This window comes from Accipiter gentilis, chromosome 10 (genome assembly GCF_929443795.1).
Source record: "Accipiter gentilis chromosome 10, bAccGen1.1, whole genome shotgun sequence".
Lineage (NCBI taxonomy): Eukaryota > Metazoa > Chordata > Aves > Accipitriformes > Accipitridae > Astur > Astur gentilis.
The window spans coordinates 36,529,129-36,546,522 of record NC_064889.1 but is presented as its reverse complement, the minus strand read 5'-3'; the positions used below and the strand labels follow the sequence as shown (position 1 = coordinate 36,546,522).

At 43.0% G+C, this 17,394-nt stretch overlaps 1 protein-coding gene across 2 annotated transcripts in view; it reads right to left on the bottom strand.

Annotated features, from left to right (window-relative positions):
• The window catches only part of RHBDL3 (rhomboid like 3), a 70,137-nt gene that overhangs the window by 13,346 nt on the left and 39,397 nt on the right, over positions 1-17,394 (bottom strand). For both annotated transcript variants that reach the window (XM_049811675.1, XM_049811676.1), the window contains 2 exons: positions 3,803-4,027; positions 2,930-3,078 (listed from right to left, as the gene is read on the bottom strand). In XM_049811675.1, the coding sequence (XP_049667632.1) occupies positions 2,930-3,078; positions 3,803-4,027 (374 nt within the window). The remainder of the gene's footprint in view (positions 1-2,929; positions 3,079-3,802; positions 4,028-17,394) is intronic.

Below are 17,394 nucleotides of genomic sequence, written 5' to 3'. Positions count from 1 at the left end.
CGGAAACAGTCCTTTCCAGATATCTTAATAGGTTTGTTTCCACTGAGTTTCTCTCCAAGGATAAATTTCTCTTCTGCACAAAACATTCAGCACTGCAATTTGTCATCATGGGAAACTGCTGCATGTAACTGAGTTTTTTTATTACCTTGCTCAAGACTTTTGAAGCCACTGGGCATAGGCATATTCTGGCATTCATTCTGATCCTGCATGTTCACAGAAGTTAGGAACTACATTAGGAACAACCAGCAAAGGTCAAACTGAGATCACAGAAAAGTCAAAGCATCCAAGTGCCCTTTTACAGAGGGGAGGAAAGAAGCTTTGGCTGGCACAGAGTCAACGTCATGAGCTGGCACCTGACATTTTCACACAAAGCACTGGGTCTTATTTTTCAAAGGAAGCTTTTGTTAGAGCTCGGCAAAGTTTATCCTAGACTCTAAAATGACTGCTCTGATTCACAGCTGTTCTTAAAAGACTTTCCAGGAGCAATCCCATTCACTTCTCCTCCCCATCATGCTAGCAGCTTTGAAGGCTCCACAGTCAATAAGCACCCATAAAATATAATTACCCTTTGCCAGTGCTGAATGCGTCATTCTTGAAATGACAATTTCATTGATTTATTAAAGACTTTCTCCTTCCCTGGGACCAAACAAATGGGACTGAGCATCAATGCAAGTCATTAGTTATGGCAGTGTTACAAATGCGTGGGCCCCAGATAATCAACGTCTGCTTTCCATGAAAGCAGAAGGGCAGAATTTACAACTTTGCCTGCCTTTTCAGCCCTTGACAAAGCTCCCTCCATCAGGACCAACACACAACCCGTGCATTTTTGGCATCTTTCTAGAGGCACAGCCAGCGAAGCCTTAGCAACTGCTGTCTTCTTGGACATCTTCCGGCTGTCACTTGCTCTTCAAAAAAACAGACCGACTGCACTAAATTAAGGAGCAGTCCACATTACCATTTTAAAGTCTCAGCTGGAAGCAGGATAACAATAGACCCCATGGCATTGTGTTAGCCTCTCATTTGAAAATGAGAGGAGAATGATGGGCTTCCACTAACAAACGTTATTACCTTTCCAAGATTTATCTGTTCTCCTGATATGAAAGGAGCTTAACACACCGGTTAGCAATAAATGAACATTTAGCCTAACTCCAGATACTGCAGATAAATCATGGGGTTTATTGTTCCAGCAGGACTCTCCATTGTTTTGAAGGCTACATAGCTAAAGAACTTGAAATCCATCACAAAAACAATGAGTCTCCTGCACACCACCTTCCCCACTGTTCACCTCTGAGCCAGCTAGAGATGTGAAAAAACCTAAGCTATTTTTCAGCCAGTAAGTGTGAAGAACGCCAGGGCACTGCTGCTACAGGGAAGGGTGACCTTGCACAAGGTAGGAAAGCATGCCACAGGTAATAGAGGAAGACATCTGAATGCTGCAAAAATTGTCCTTGTGCAGGTGCTTCTCTTTAAATGTATCCCAAAGCAACCTGCAGTTACATATGTGATATAGTAAAGCCAGATACAAATTAGCTAAGTTAAAATCAAGTTTTACAACTTTTACAAGCCCAGTTTTCCCCACGTCCTCAGTGATGGAAATTTCCAACTCTCATTTTACACCACCAGCCTCACGTCTAAGCCCAATAGTCTCCACTTGCAGACTGAAACCTATATACAATGGACTTTTTGGAGAGATTTAGGATCCAGAGTACAGATGTTGCCATATTAAGAAGTTTTATCTATAAATTTTTTCCTACTGTCCCCTTGGGTGGAGTTTGTTCTGTCCTATGATTTTTATCCAGAGATCTGGGGCAAATCTTGTGCTCAAGGGCAATTACACACCAAGGCAGTTATTCCATGGCAGAGAAGAGACATCAGCATGTCTTCCATCAGAGACATAGAAAAAGGAAAAGATCAGCTTGATCTTTCTGGCCTTTCATAGGAGAACACTGACTGATGGGAATATAGGCTTTCTATTTAAGAACAAAGGGTCTTTATCCAGTTTCAAACTATAAACTACTGCTAAAAAGCCCATTGCTGTAATTTTTCAATGACAGAATTAAAGAAAATTGCAATTATCTGCCAGGAATGTGTGAAGATAATGATCTGAGAAACTACTCAGAGGGGGTAGAGTGTTTTGTACAGGGATGAACTTTCCTGTGACACTCATCACCATGGCATCACAAACATCACACAATTAAGTCTCTTTTAATCTTGGGAGGACTAGCACAGTTGAGAAGCACAGAGTTAGAATCCCCACAGCTTGTATTCTCTTCCCAAGTCTGCTACAATACCTCCCATGGAATGAAGGAGGATTCATTTTACTGTGCACCTTCATTTTGCATTTTGTGTTAGATGGACCATTCTCTGTCCATCTGGCCAGTTGAGACTGTCAGGTCTTCAGGAACACTGGTGTTTGTAAAGTGTGTACAAAATGGGAATTCAGTCTCGACTCAGGCTTCTAGGCATTATCTCAGTCCCTACAGAAGAGACAATGCTACTAAGTGATGACATACCATAGGCACAGGGACTTTAATTGACTTTTCCAAACTCAGCTATGAAGTCTAGCAAGAATACACCATGTAGTTTTTAAATACTTGCACAGCTCCTCTAGAGGGACACTGGGCTTCGATCTGGTGAGTTTTAGGAAGCACACACTGGAAAGTGTGCAATAAGAGGAAGATGCGGTCCCAACACTGCTGGGGAGAAGAGCAGCATCTGTTAAGTTCCTTATGTTGCCTCCTCCCTTCAGACAGCTGCGAAGGTTTGCCCCTCATTGCCCAACACTCCACAACAGCTTCAGACTTTTATATGCAATTTAGAAGTGATTTTTTAAATTTTATTTCAGAGCCAATTCTGTCACTTCCACCTCCTCCCTCTCTCTCTGGGAAACCTGAACTGTGGAGAATCTCTGCGGTTTCTAAGTACTCACCCTGCATGCATGAATATGTAGGTTAGGTACCTCCAAGCCTGAGCACGGAGCTGAGGATGGTAAAGTAATGCGTTCTTCAGGTATAAGGGATGGCTGACTTGCAGCACAAATCTGTCTAATACCACTCCGTTGTAAAGAAAAAAGGCAACCTAGAAGAGCAGGGAGATTCCTTGGTTAGCAAATGCCTTCTCTCACTGAAAAGCAATTTGTAGCTCAAAATCATGGAGAAAAAAGTCGAACGTACAATAAATTTTCTCCCATTTGAGAGCTTCACAAAGCGTGAAAGTTCCCTCTTTTAAGGAACCTGCAACACATTGGTATAACTCCATATGTGTCCTTCTGTAACACACCAGCCACTGAGTCAGAGGAACTCAGCACCCTACTGATCAGTGCCATATTATATCCTTCTCTGCGCTTATTTGAGTGCATTACTCAGCAACTGTGCAAAGATCTCATTTGGGCAACAGATGAGCAGGTCAGAATATTTAACCCCGTTTCTCTTCCCTCCTTTTTCTCTCCATTCACAGAACAGAGATAACTGTAGGGAATTTTTCTTCTAATTCCATTATTTGAATTACCAGTTTCCCTAGAACTGTCCAGATTTTCACTCCTCAAAAAGTTTTGCTACAGTTTCCCAAATTCTGTAGTTTCATATACAAATTATTTCAGTGACTAATAACCACGCTTGGAGACAGATAGGATCACAGTCTCCACTTACACACACATACAGGTAAGCCAAAATGGCTATCAATGAGCTTCATGCTTGTCCTTGTCTGGGTCTAAATGAGTCCCACTCTAGCCCTTGTTCACGTCCCAGCAAAGCCTTTGGCAGTGTGGGGTGGGTTCCCAGAGAGAGGGCATTAAGGTACTTGCCTCTACAATAGTGATGGTAATCATGAACCAAGGTGGAGGGCAGCAGGTATAGCTGTCATAGTACCATTTGCGGTCTATCTCTCGTGGCAGGGTTTCATATGCAACATGCCGGATCAGCCTCTGTGAAAGGCTCAGCCCCGTTTCCTCCAGCAGTGCCTTGCTGCACAGCCTCCTGTTCCCCTGAAGGATGGCTTGGCGGAAACTATTCGACCTTTTGTTGCTCATCTGGGTAAAAAGAAAAGGAAGAAACCATGAAGACAAAGCAAGGTCTGGCACAACCATCCGGGGAGATTAGTGCCAGTTTGTCAGCACCAGATCCAGGCAGGCAGGAGAACACCACCAGGCTGGAGCTTTAGGAACCAAGTCTCAGGATGATCACAGGATGGCCTACATGGGGTGCAAGGAAAACCAGTACCAGGGTCTGCTCTTACAACGCCAATAAATGAGGTGAGGGCAGAACACTCTGCAAGGCAGAGCAGAGACTGCTGATGCACCTCGCTGAGCTCTCTGGCCCATTCTCCAGCCTTCCATCTAACTGCCTTCACCACCAGTTATCACGATACACATTCCTGTGTCCTCTTTCCCTTGGCTTCCCCTGCTCTGTCACACTTCCCTGCACTTGCCATCTCTGGGGGCAGAAAATTTCTTGGATGTAGCAGCAGGTACACTCACAGCATCTAACCCTTGTGTTCCGGTCCTTGGAATTGGCAGGAATTAGCTCTGGGCAAAGAAAATTATCTCTGTGTAAACCAAAACTGCATGAGCAACAAAACCAACAAACTAAACTGGTGTACAGGCTGTCTTAGTGCTGTAAACTTGCAAGAGGAAAGGATTTCTTCTTTTAAAACAGTTATTTTCAGAGGGGACAGGTTTTGAGATGGTGCAGGCTTTGGAGAATACAGCTAATTTGTATATGCATTATCACCTTACATGCATAGAATTAGCTGTCTATCTTTTTGAGCATACGTTTTCCCAATTTAGATGCATAATTAAAGCAATTGCATTTGCAAATTAGGCAGATGGAATTTTATTCCTAGCCTGCTTGGGGGGGAGGTGGGGGGTAGAAAACAAACCCCCCAAACCCACCCCCAAAACAGCCAGGTCTGAAAGACCTTGCTCCAAGATTTGGATACTTGCTAATTAGCCCTGATGTCAAACCAACCTGCTGCATTAGAGTCACTGCCTGTACTGGCTGAATCTTTGGTAGGAAGGCTAACTATGCATAAAGACCACTGTAAGGGGACCTTTTACATAAAAGGCAACAAAGAAAATGTGACAGCCTGTTCCTTCTTCTGAAAGAACTGCTAAATGATCTCAGAAACCACCAGCATCTTCAGTCTCCCAGAACCAAGTAAGAGATGACATTTAGCAGCGCTGGCTTCCAGTTGTCCTAGATCACACTGGTTTCAGCTAATATCCCAAAGACAGCAAAGCCCAGAGCTTGTGCTTTCAGTGCCCAGGCAGCTGGGTAATTGTTCCAAGCTGGACCAAGCTGCTTAAAACACAGTAATCACTGCAGGGAGCCACCTCCTGTTAATCACTGGAGGAAGGCAAAGGGGCCATCTGAGGTGATGGCACTGCAACTCACTCTCCCAGCAGCTGCCCATCCCTCCTTAGCCTTCTGTTTGCAGCCTGTCCCTCCAACGCAGAAATTCTCCAACATGAGCAAAATTGACAGGCAATTGATCTATTTCAAGCTTTTTAAAACTGGGGGAAAATTCACTGTTGTTCTTTTTGAGTTGTTTTAGTGAGAAAAAGGTTTACCCAAAAAACTCTGTCTCCTTTCTTGGTATTTCTGCTTTGCTCTCTCTTTTCTTCACTCATTCATAAAACACTTGTAACACTTCTGGCAAAAGAAGCAGAGAAGGCAAAGAAGAAAAAAAACATCTGTCCACAAAAATCTTTCTTCCAGTCTTCTCAAGTCTATCATCCAAAAGCTCTTATCTAAAACTAAGGAAGATCAGGGGAAAAAAATTGTTGGTGACCTGTTGCATTAAGAAAGCCCGCTCATATTGAAAGACAATATTTTCACAGAGAAACATCCACCAGGTGTAAGGTTTTCCTTAGCATTTGTGAGACACTTTTTGGTAGGCGACAGATGTACCTCTGTTTCAAAAGGTACCTTTAGCCACCTAATGACCTCACTGTGTTCACAGAAGAAAGCTTTGCTCCAGGTTAGTTCAGAGAAGCCTGTCGGAGACGTACTTTGCATGCTCCCTTGCAGAGTTCATTCTGTTATCTCTGGCTTTGCTCCTCTTGTGGACAAGAATAAATTCAGAATGAAACTAAATTTGCCTGCTACAGACAAAAATACCAAACAGTTGACTGAAGCTGCTGATATACTTATTCTAATTACAGTGATATGTGTGATTTTCCTGCCTACCACAGAACAGTCAGTGCTTTTCCCTGCTGCAGCTCTTCAGTGGAAAATATAATCGTTTCCAGAGTCAACCGAAGAAAATCATCATTGCAGTGCAGCATCAGGAAGTGCTGACCACCCTCAGCAGATGATCACCTCATTGCTGCAAAGTCTGGTGAGAGAGATAGGCAGGAAACTCCAAAGGCTGCCAACATTCATGTCCGTGCCAGGCTTGTAACAGAAATTTCTTTACATTTATTCAGCAGAGGATCCTAACGCAGGCACCACTGAACCTGCCTGTTATTGCTAAGCATGCCAAACAGGGACTGGCTCGGTTCAATCACCTGAATTCAGCACAGCCTCATCAGTCCAGTGTCCTGCTCTGCATTACTGCTAATGCTGCCCAAAGAGCCCAAATAACAGCCAGGGCAGTGCAAATTCATCAGCATGATGTTGCTGAAGGTGTTCCTCAACATACTAAAACCGAAACAGAATGGAAAGGTCTTCTTAGTTTTGTTAAGAGCAGGACATTGCAGGATCACTGTGGAAGTCACACCTCAGATGAACAAAGCCTCTGGCTCTCGTGGGGAGGTGGTAAGCTGGACCTCACAACACTAAGTGACTTGCCCAAGGCCATACACTAGAGTTAGAAGAATCCAAGTTGCACAGCTTCTCTGATCACTAGACTGCACTGCTTTCAAGCCCTTCTGTTCAGCAGAAAGCTCTGCCTTCCTCCTCCAAGAGAGGAAAATAAACCACAAGACTTTCCACACCCCACATAGAAGCTAAAATGGAAGCTCACGACAATATGATTTCCTCCAAGGAATGACGAAAGACAGTTGTAGCTTTATTCTCTCAACTACCTGTTCTCACACCCCGTTATTTTTACAAGGTGTTCCATATTGGTTATTTCTGGCCACATCTGGATGATAAAATGCCAAGAGTTATTTAAACTGGTAATCATAGGAAAGCAGTAAATGTTGATATTACAAGAGCAAGGGAAGTCCTTCGGCGAAATGCTGATAGCTCTCTGCGGAGCACACGTGACTGCTGGAAAAAAAGACCTTGTATGCCTCAACACACACAACAAGATTATTTCTATACAGTATGAGGCATTGCCCATTGGTAGCCTCTCTGAACAACAGGTATGAATGTATCACATCAACTGCACTTTTAAGTAGCAAGCACAGCCTCTTCCTCGTAGTTGATTTTTGGTAGACCTCCCCAGATACTGTGAGATAGGCACAGAAAAACATAAGGCTAACTCAGATATGAGGTCATGGGATCAAAGCGTTCAGAGACAGAAAATACCTTTGAAGTCAACTTCTTAGGTGGCTAGAATCCTGTCCCTGGATAGAGGGTTTACTGGGTTTTCAAATTCATCAGCTCTTAGCAAAGAGGCAACAAGAAAACTGCCTGCAAATTAAATGCAGCAGGTCACGAACTGCTGCAGTCTTGCAGAGCATATGGATATATCCAGCACCAGGTGTATTCTTCCCAGATTATGATACACCAGCAGACTCGTTAGAAGGAATGTGACTGGCAAGGAGCAAGATACTCCCTGCATCCACCAACAACAGTAGCTGCTGTGTCAGTGGGGGCCAGATCTCAATTTACCCAGAAAATTAAAATCCACTAAGATGTGGATGACTGAGCACCTGTTAAATTTAGGCCTCTCAGTAAGAAGACGTGCTGCTGGTCCCCAGCTGCAATCATTGCCCATCACACCAAGGAGGAAATGATCTCCAAAGAGGCAGCACAGCTAACTGCCAAGGCTCAAGCAAACACAACAGCTCTGGGCCTACTCACATAACCCCACAGGCCTTTGGATCACACTGTTAATCTCAAGATAGGAGGTGATGGGCATAAGGAGAGACAGAGGATTAAGTCGCTACTGCTGCTCTCATCAACTGTTGACAAGAAGACTATTTTGTTCCAAAGTCAGTCTGTTCCTCAGACTGACTTTGGAAGACTCAGATCTTCCCAGAGAGTCTCGCATATGGTCACAATTTGCTGACGTGATTTTGGAATTATATAACATTGGTATTTATGAGCCAAGTATTTAATCATCAGCTGAAAGAACACTGGGCCCATTGTTGGCCTGCACATTATTAGGGCTCCGGAAGCTCAGGGCAGCCCATCCCACTTCTCTTCATGCAATTGATCTGGGAATTCTTTAATGAGCGTGATATTAAAGCTGCAGGCAGATGGGTACAGCAAACAGTAGGTGAAGAGTGAAGGTAGCAGTGGGGAACAACACATTCCCTTAGTCCTTCATGCCTGCAGAAAGTTATTATGCAGAGAGAAAGAAATTTCCCTTGCAAAACAGCCAAGCTGACATGACTGGTAACCATGCACTGCCACCTCTGCCCTTTGGTATTACCATACCAAAACAAAACAAGGCTTAGTGCTACAGCTCTGCTCAAAGGATGGGTTTGATACATCTGCCAGAAAAGAAAATTTTTTCCTACTTAGATCTGAACCTGTCTTCAACACTGAAAATGTCAAGATTTAGGATAAGAGTCCTTACCGTCTAGCGTGGGACAGTGCCAGACTTTGGTAAAGTCCAAAGTCCTGCTTTTGTTCAGCACACGTGCCAATCTAGAACTAGTCTCAGATAATCTGCAGCCTGCAATGGAAACTGTCCATTCCCACCAGCAGATCAATTTCTCTGTGTTTCTTGGCTATCTCTACTATTGTTGCTGCCTCAGATAATCAATAGCCAAGTCATGTAGCATTTCCCTATCTCCAGTTTCATGGCTTGTATGGGGCACAGTACCCTTTTTATGGTTTTTATTCAGCCTCATTCAGGAGTTTTTGGAAAACATGGATTTCTGCCCATTACATATTGGCATCTTTGAGGCTGGTCTATGGCTATTTTTAAACACATAAAACACTGACAGGCAATGCATTCAGCTCTCCAGCTCTGATCCTCCAAGACACAGAACACTAAATCAGAAGTTAGCACAAGCTTTTTAAAAGCTTCTGTCAGCTCCAGTTTTATAACCCACTTTACTTACAAATGCAGCCTCTTCAATCAATTTTGCTTTCAAGATTCACATTTATTTCCTTCCCTCACTCCGCACTTCCACAAAACGCTAATGTGGGTAAAGACGGCTTCTCCCAAAATGCATAGCTCAGCATCAAGTTCATCTGTCACAGATGTTCACATCCTCTAAGCCAACCTGGTAGCACTTTTCCAAACAGTATCAAATGGAAAAAAAGCAAATACCAACATCCTGATTTGCTCTGGAGATTCAAGAAAAATTAGAGGCAGGAGAGACCAAATAAATTATCCTGGTCATTGCAGGGGTATTCCCTGCTCAAGGTTTTGTCTGGACTCCTATTAAATGTGTCAGGCATTTCCATTAGAAAAGGTAAACCACATTCAGATTTCAAGGTTAATTGCAAGAACACTGCTTGCAGGACAAGACTAACCTTGTTCAAATAACATTGTGTCAAAACACAGCAAGTTTGAAACTTCAAACCCCCCTAACACCTGTTCCATTTTTCATTGGTACTGGGAAGGATTCTGCAACTGAAATGAATCCAGATTTAATTTTCTGAAGCAAAATTAAAAAAAAAAAATCTTTATAACATTTCCCACTCACGCATGTATTTTAGATACATACACGATTAAAACAACCATTTAAGTTGACATCGTGGTTCTCAAGTTTCAACTGTACGTGATTGAAAACAGCTGAGGAATCATGGTTAAGAATGGAAATTTCTGTGCTAAGTTCCACTTTAATTGGCATAATGATTATTTGGCAGACTAGTTCACTTGGAAGAAACTTCTCTCTTCTGCTGCTACAAGTAACCAGTATCTAATGGACTCAGATCAATGTACAAGCTGAACACACTCCAAAAGCAGCATCTCAGTTATTAAATTTTAAGATACTCACCTTGCCCTCTGATGGCTTTTTTCCCCCTCAGGAGATGCACGTGGCTCTTGGAACATCAAAAATCACCAGTTTTCTCCAAAATGGGAAGCAAAACAACATGAAGGCAGTGTGAGGCACATTTGTCAGGAGGGGTATCCAGCTCCTGGAAATGCTCCCTGGAGTAAGAACTTTGCACCTCAATAAGGGCTTTAATACACTGAGAGGTAAGAGATATATAAGGACACAATCACATGACTGCTCTCATCTGTCTCTTGAGAAAACCTCCTCCTTACTCATAATAGCATAATATTAGATCAAATACTGAAGTAAGAGATTTTCAAACCTTTTTTAATTAAATATTTATTATTATACCTCTGAATAAAAGCCAGGAAGAGAGCTCAGGAATCCTATACTTTCAGCCAAGACAGTGAATCAAGGACAGAGGGAGCACTTAAAGGGCTGTCCCATTGGAAGCTGAAGGACATCCCAGAGGACTCCAGATGGGAGTCCTCTTGATGTTTGGGAGAGGATCTGCCCTGGTTCAACAGTGCAGCTAATTGGAAGCACAGAGGGGAAGGAATGGAGCTATAAAACTTGCAGCTTTGCCTGCAACAAACCTTTCCAGATTAGTAACAGTGAGAACAAAATGACAAACACCGGACAAAAACACTAGAACTGAGGTACTGGGTTATTCTGCAATAGCCTTTTAAGCTTAAAACACTCACTAGTAAGTGAACAAGGATTTAGCAGGAAAAGGAGATATTCATTTGGGCAAACTTTTGTCCTGCCTGGGGATTCCCCTGAGAATTGGAGATTTAGGCTTTATTGCTTTTCTTCCCAGTGACTCAGGTAATAAAGAATTATATACAGTTCCTGCAAAGCCTTGTTCACCTAAGCATTCTATGCAGGGTGTCAGCTGGTTCAGTAAAGGACAGGCAAAGACACTGGAAGTGGAATTTATAGCTACTTTATGACTGTGCTATGAAGTACTTCTAAGTACCATCAAAAAAACCCTCAAGCAAACCATGGTTTAAAGGACCTCTCACCTCTCACCTCCCCACCTCCTCCCCACCCCCCCAAGAATACAGTATGTAACTTCTTAAAATCTCAGCTCCACAAAGATAATAGAGCCCTCCTGGTGCTGTCACATAGACACTCACAAAGTCAAAAGATAAAATTCAATGTTTTCTCTTTAAAAAAAGTTATCTCTTTTCCTAGCTACAGCTCTTCATTCATTGTTTCCCCTCATTTCAGTTCAAGCCAGGGTGGATGAAGTATCCCAAATAGAAGTGTAAAAGTGTTACCATTGCAAGCACTGAAACAGTAAAGGCAAGAGTTACTCACCTTTGAAAGCTGAAAGCATGGCCATGAAAAAGTCTATGGGTACACGCAGTGTCCCCACAAGGGAGAGAACCAAGCCTTGCTTTTATCACTGAAGTGGCTAATAAGAACAAATGGCTTCCAGCCACACATTAGTGAAAAATATCTTAATAAAAATATAAGCAGCTACTTTTGAAGCCTTGGAAAGCAATGGAAAAGCAGGCTGGAGTTAGAGCAAGAGGTAATAAGGAACTAAGGGAACAGCAGGATGGGTTCAGCACCTTGCAGAACTGGTCCTTCTGACATGGCTGGCTATTGCCTACTAAATCCATGCCCAGCTGGAAATATGTCCCACCTCTGCTCTGTTAAGATAAAACAACACGTTGTGAGTTTGGAGAGAAGTCCTTTCACAGACCCAAACAACGTGAACTTTTCATTTGGTGACTACTGATAGGGAGGGCATGCTGCTATCTCCAAGATGTCTGCAAAAGGAAAACTTGTAAGTCAGAGAAGGTGCTCTAATGCCCCCTTTCAGTGGCATAAGCGGCCAGCAGAAGGTCTGCAGAACAACTGCAAAACGCATATGACTCTGGGGGAAAAAAAAAAAAGAAAAAAAAAAAAGAAAAAAACTCTCCCAGGTGGAAGAGCTTTGCAGCCTCCAAGACAATATGTATTTTAGTGGTTACCAGTGTACGTGCTGTGCCTTTCACAAAGCAAAAGGAAAAGCACTGTGGAGTCCAGAGAAAAAGCTGCCACCCCCCTGTGGAACATGGCTGCTAATTCCTAGTTGCATAGGTCAGTTTAAAATCTCATTAAACTCCATTGGCTCTTTAAAGAAAAAAGAGCAAAAAAATCTCACCCTCCACTTCCTATTACAGTTGATAGGCTGAAACAGCCTCAAGAGACCCCCATTTAATGACACCATCAATGGCATTTTAGAGGTTTTATCCTTACCAAATTTCAAATAAGTTGTCTAGAAGAGAAAGTTCCTAACACAACTTCATTAAATCGAAGCATGCTAATTCCACACCCATAGGGCTTCAATTCAGGGCTGTGCAAAGGCATTAGCTTGTTCTAAGTACATGTTTAAGTTTAATCGTCCTTATATTGAGTGCATCTTTAAGTATCTTTCTATACTGCATTACAAACTCTTACAAGTCTACAAAAGCATTAAAACTAGAGTGTGAAGTCATTATTTTGCTGTATTTTTTCTTAAGGATAAGCCACACAACAAGTTTCTATAGACTGATGAAACTAGTCAGTGCAAGTCAAAGCCTCCATTGAACCAGCTCATTTCCCACTGAACAACATTCCAGGACCCACTTCGGACTCGCTGTTTTTGTTTGTGGATTGTAATAAAATCCCAGAGTATTTTACCCCTTCAGCCAGTCCTGCTCTCTCTTCAAATGCCTACATAGATCACCCTGCCCAGGACAGAAAAGCTAGCATCTAAACCTTTGTACTTCTACAGTATCCAATAGTATAGACAGACCATAAGACTCCGGGTAGTCACTTCATCTCCTTTACTTCCCATATTTTATCTTGTTTTTATGACTCCAGCAATATTTTGATATAATAACTGCCCCTTTGAACATCCAGCTCAACAACACATAGCACAAGACAGCCTTCCACTAACAGCTAATCATGTTCCAGCCTCTTCCATGAAGTAAGAAACTACTGTAAAGATATGTTCCTCTCACCTTCTCTCATGGCCAATAGACCTGTGTATCTGTCACTCATGAGGAGGAAGAGCAGAGGCTGCAGATTTCTTAGCCTGTATCTGCAGTTTTATTTCTTTACTTGAAGAGGCAGGGTTTGCAGTTTGGCAGCACACTGAGCAAGCCAGAGAGGAAATCACAAAAACTAAAGGAAATCTTTCTCTGAAGGGTAAAGTGTGCTGGCACCAGCAAAGTTTGGATTTGGGTGACCTGATTATTGTTATACAGTGCTTAAAAAAAATGCACGTTGCTCACTGAAAATGAGGTAGAATTAGCTTGTGCCTAGAAGCCAGCAAGGCCAGGGAAAGCAAGGTGGGTGTTAATTCTTGATATGAAAAACAAAGGATGTGCATTTATTTAGCTAATATATTTTGCTCACTACTGAGATGCTACATCAGCTTGCAGTTACTACAAAGATACAGCTAAACATTTCTGTTGGAAGCAGCAGTGTTTTGTTTTTCCCAAGTCACATGAAGTCTGTCTCAGAGCTTACTAATTCCTCCCAAACATGCTGAAATACCATTGCCTTCAGGGAATGGCATTTGTCCTCAGCTCTTGTAGACCCAACACAGGTCCCCAAGCAAATGCTCATCAGAGAGCTGGTTCCCCAGCACCTGGCTCTTCTTCCTCTGGAGAACTGCCATTGACTTTGCCAAAACTGTGAACCCCAAAAGAGATGTAACTCTTACCTCCTTCCATCTGCTGGAGAAACAGACCCATGAGGCACAGAGACATGAGGCTTCCAAAAATTTCACAGTGAGTCTTTGGAGAGCCAGGAACAAAACTTTGGTCCACCTGACTTCCAGTCCTGCCCTTTGATTATGAGATCCGTAGCAGGGACAGAGAGACCTTCAGTGTGTACTAGGGGCTCGCCCCAGGGTAGCGCCAGTGTTGGAATGGGCGACAGCCACATTCCCTTCCCCCCTCAAGTCCTCCTGCCCCATGCCAGCAGGTCCAATCTGGACCACACTGAATGCATTGAGGTCAGCTTTTACAACACATTTGGTTCAGAGGTGATCTGTAGAGTTGCACTGGCAGAGAAATCTCTTGGGCTGCAGAATGGATCTTGCTTTAGTCTCAGTATAAGCTGTGATTTACTCTTCTAGCAAAAGCTGCTTTAATAAACACAACATTCTGTGAAACTTTTCCTTGCCCAGAGTAAGGCTAGGAGTTACTTACCCAATTTTCACAACAACAGAATATAAGCTACCAACACAGCCTGAACTGGCTCCATATTGCCCCTCCGTCAAGCAGAGTAAGGTCTCAGAAGCTCCATTGTACACCTTTGATTCTGCTCACGTGTCTGAAGAGGAACACATCAAGAGGGTGAAGAGGTGGTAAAGCCACGACCCAGCCTGTCCGAAGCAACAATCCACATTCCCAGGCAGAGAAGACAACGAACGTTTAGCCAGAGAATGAGACCGAGTCTCTCCAGGGCCTCGCTGCTCTGCCCTTTAGCTCTGTTACGGTTCACAGGATATAATGTGAAGTAGTCCAGGACTGCCAGCAGCAACTTCTGTTCAGCAAGGATCCTGGCAAATAACATCTCAACTATAATTACCTCCTGACTTGTCTCCTCTCTCAAAGTAGCAAAGTTAGTTAAACAGCTTTGCTCATTATTTCCTCCTGTGGCCTATGCTGTTCATAGCCAGAATTTCCACTGTGCATTTTCAGCATCTCTCTTCACAATGCAGAAAAGCAACCAGACAACAGAAATGCACAAGACATCTCCACTTGTACAGGAAACACTTTTGTTATTCTGCACTGTCTCAGACACAGGATAAGAAATCCCATCTGAAACTGCTTTCTGCCATTCCTGTACGCCCCAGTGTAGAAACAGAAGTGGCTATGATTGCAGCATTGTGTTTTACAACTATATTAGATGAATCGCAGGGGTACAGAGGAGAAATAATTCCCAATGAGTTGCCTATCTGATTTTTTTTCAGCCCTTTGTTTGCAGATGACACCAGGAGTCTTCAGCTTCCCTGAATTCACTCATTACTGAAATGACTTACTAAGTGATTTCTAGGGTCTATTCTCATCCTGTAAAATTTTCAATTTCAGAAATTTAAGCTGCTTTGCTGAGTTGAGAACAGGCATACATGTTGTGGGAGTATATCTGGGTCTCCTTATTAAGGTGAGATGTCCTGGAATTAAATTTTTGGTACATCTAGAAGTTCACAACACACTTTGGACATCAGGAGATAACACAGCATTGCTCAATAGCAGTCCTTTAGTTGGGGATCACAGTGTCTGAAAGAGCAGGCAAAAGTCTTGGTGCTCATGATGTTGGAGCATACAGCTGCAAGCATTTTTTATTGCCCTCTCTGGGACATGCAGTACCTTGGAGGAAACAATGTGTTAACACTGTTGCTTTGTGAGGTTTATGGTCTGTAGTGACTTCTGAAAATAATAATTCCATAGAGTTACAGGTGCTTCTGTGATCACTAATAGCATCTCTCGGCATCAGACTCTCTAGTAAGTAGCCAAGCACCCTGTAGAATAAGCATCACATTCTGTCACACTTCCAGGGAATCCAGCAAAGATCAAGGGTTCTACAAGGCTGAAAAAAGGGAAGACCCTCCCTGCTTGATTTTTATCAACATTAGCAAAGCTGAGGGAAAAAACAGAGAGGATATCATATCCCAGGAGCTGACCATTGAGACAGTTCTCTTGGTGCCCAGTGGTCAAACCTTACTTTCTGCTGGATTCTGTGAGACAGTGCATGTTTGTACTGGCTTTGGCTGGGATAGAGTTAGTTTTTTTCATAGTAGCTTGAGCAGGCAGCTCATCGGCTCCTTCCATCCCATGCTTGGAAAGAAACCAAAAGAGCTGCTTGTGAGACACACACACAGAGGAATCTCCTTCCTTCCACACCTCTGCTTTGACAACTGCACTGTAATGCATCTCTGATACCCAGCCCCAGTCCTCCCCTCAAGCCCCCTCCAGTGGCCAGAGCTTTATTAATGCAATTTTACTTCTTGCTCAGAGTTTCAGTACCTCGGACACATTTGGTAGGCCATGAGATTCTCGTGTCAGAGCACTTGTTCATGAATATTGATGGAGAAAAGGAAAACCACATGCACAGAGCCATGCTTGTAAAACCTTTGTGGATCTAGTAAAAGGTTAGCCTTTCCCTTCCCCACATCCAGTACTATCGTTTTGGGGAGCAGATCAATTCTTGCTAAGCTACAGAAACAGACAAATTAACCTGAGCAAAAAGCAGAGATGGCTGATGATCATCAAGCACAAGCATGTACTTAAACATCACCACACATAGTTTCCGGGATTGACAGCTATGAAGTGAAGGAAATCACTCATTTCACAGTGACTCTGTGTCAACTGTGCTGTTTCTTTCCATCAGGAAGTTCACAAGGCAGGTTTCGGAGCAGGAAACTAGGGAAAAGAGGAGGAGCCCTAAAAAGTTTGGATGTTAGAAATCTAACAATCTTGTTAGAAATCTAATCAATAGCAACTAGAGGAGTGAGAAGAGAGATGCCATTTGTAAGTAGTTTAATGTTCTGGCATTTGCATTGCCTATTGATTAGAAAGTGCAAAAAACGCAGATGAGGATAGAGAGACTGATGACAGAAAAACCAATGGCTTCTTTACAGGAGTCATTCAATAGTAGCAAAGGAAATTTGCCATTTTGCAGAAATTACATCAGGTGGGCGTGAGCTGGCACGGTCTCCTATTCCCCAGAGGAGGAGGATGTCCAAGCCTTTCACCTCCCACCTGCCTCTCATTAGCTTGTGCTGCTCTGGAGCTCAGTGGAGCAAGGAGAGACAAAAAAGCCCAGTTCTATTCCTGAGCCCCTTGCCAACGTATTGGCTGGCCCTAGGCCATCATTTCTTTAAAAGAAATTAGATGATACCTCTTCCTGCTACCTAAGTGTTGTGCAGCTCAATTAGTGAATGCTTGCTTGCATGGTTCTTTGAATATACCAAACTGTAGAACAAGCAGCTGTTACTATAAATACACCACCGATCACAGAGTACCATTGACCACACTGTTTATTAAGCTGGAGCTGAGGAAAACCTCACACTCACTGTGATCTGTTTAATAGTTGCTTCATTTATTTTACTGTGTACCTAAATACATGCAAGGGGCTAACAAGACGGCTTGATTAGATACAGTAGATCTATGTCATTGCATCACAATAATTTCACCTTCACACTGCCCACAGCCTGACCAGGTTGTGACCTGGATCCTTGACAACTATGCCCTGTTATCATACTTTTCTGATTAATGTGAAGACCGGACATACAGAAGACACTTTCTTTCTCAAACGAGAACACATGCATGAGTGAC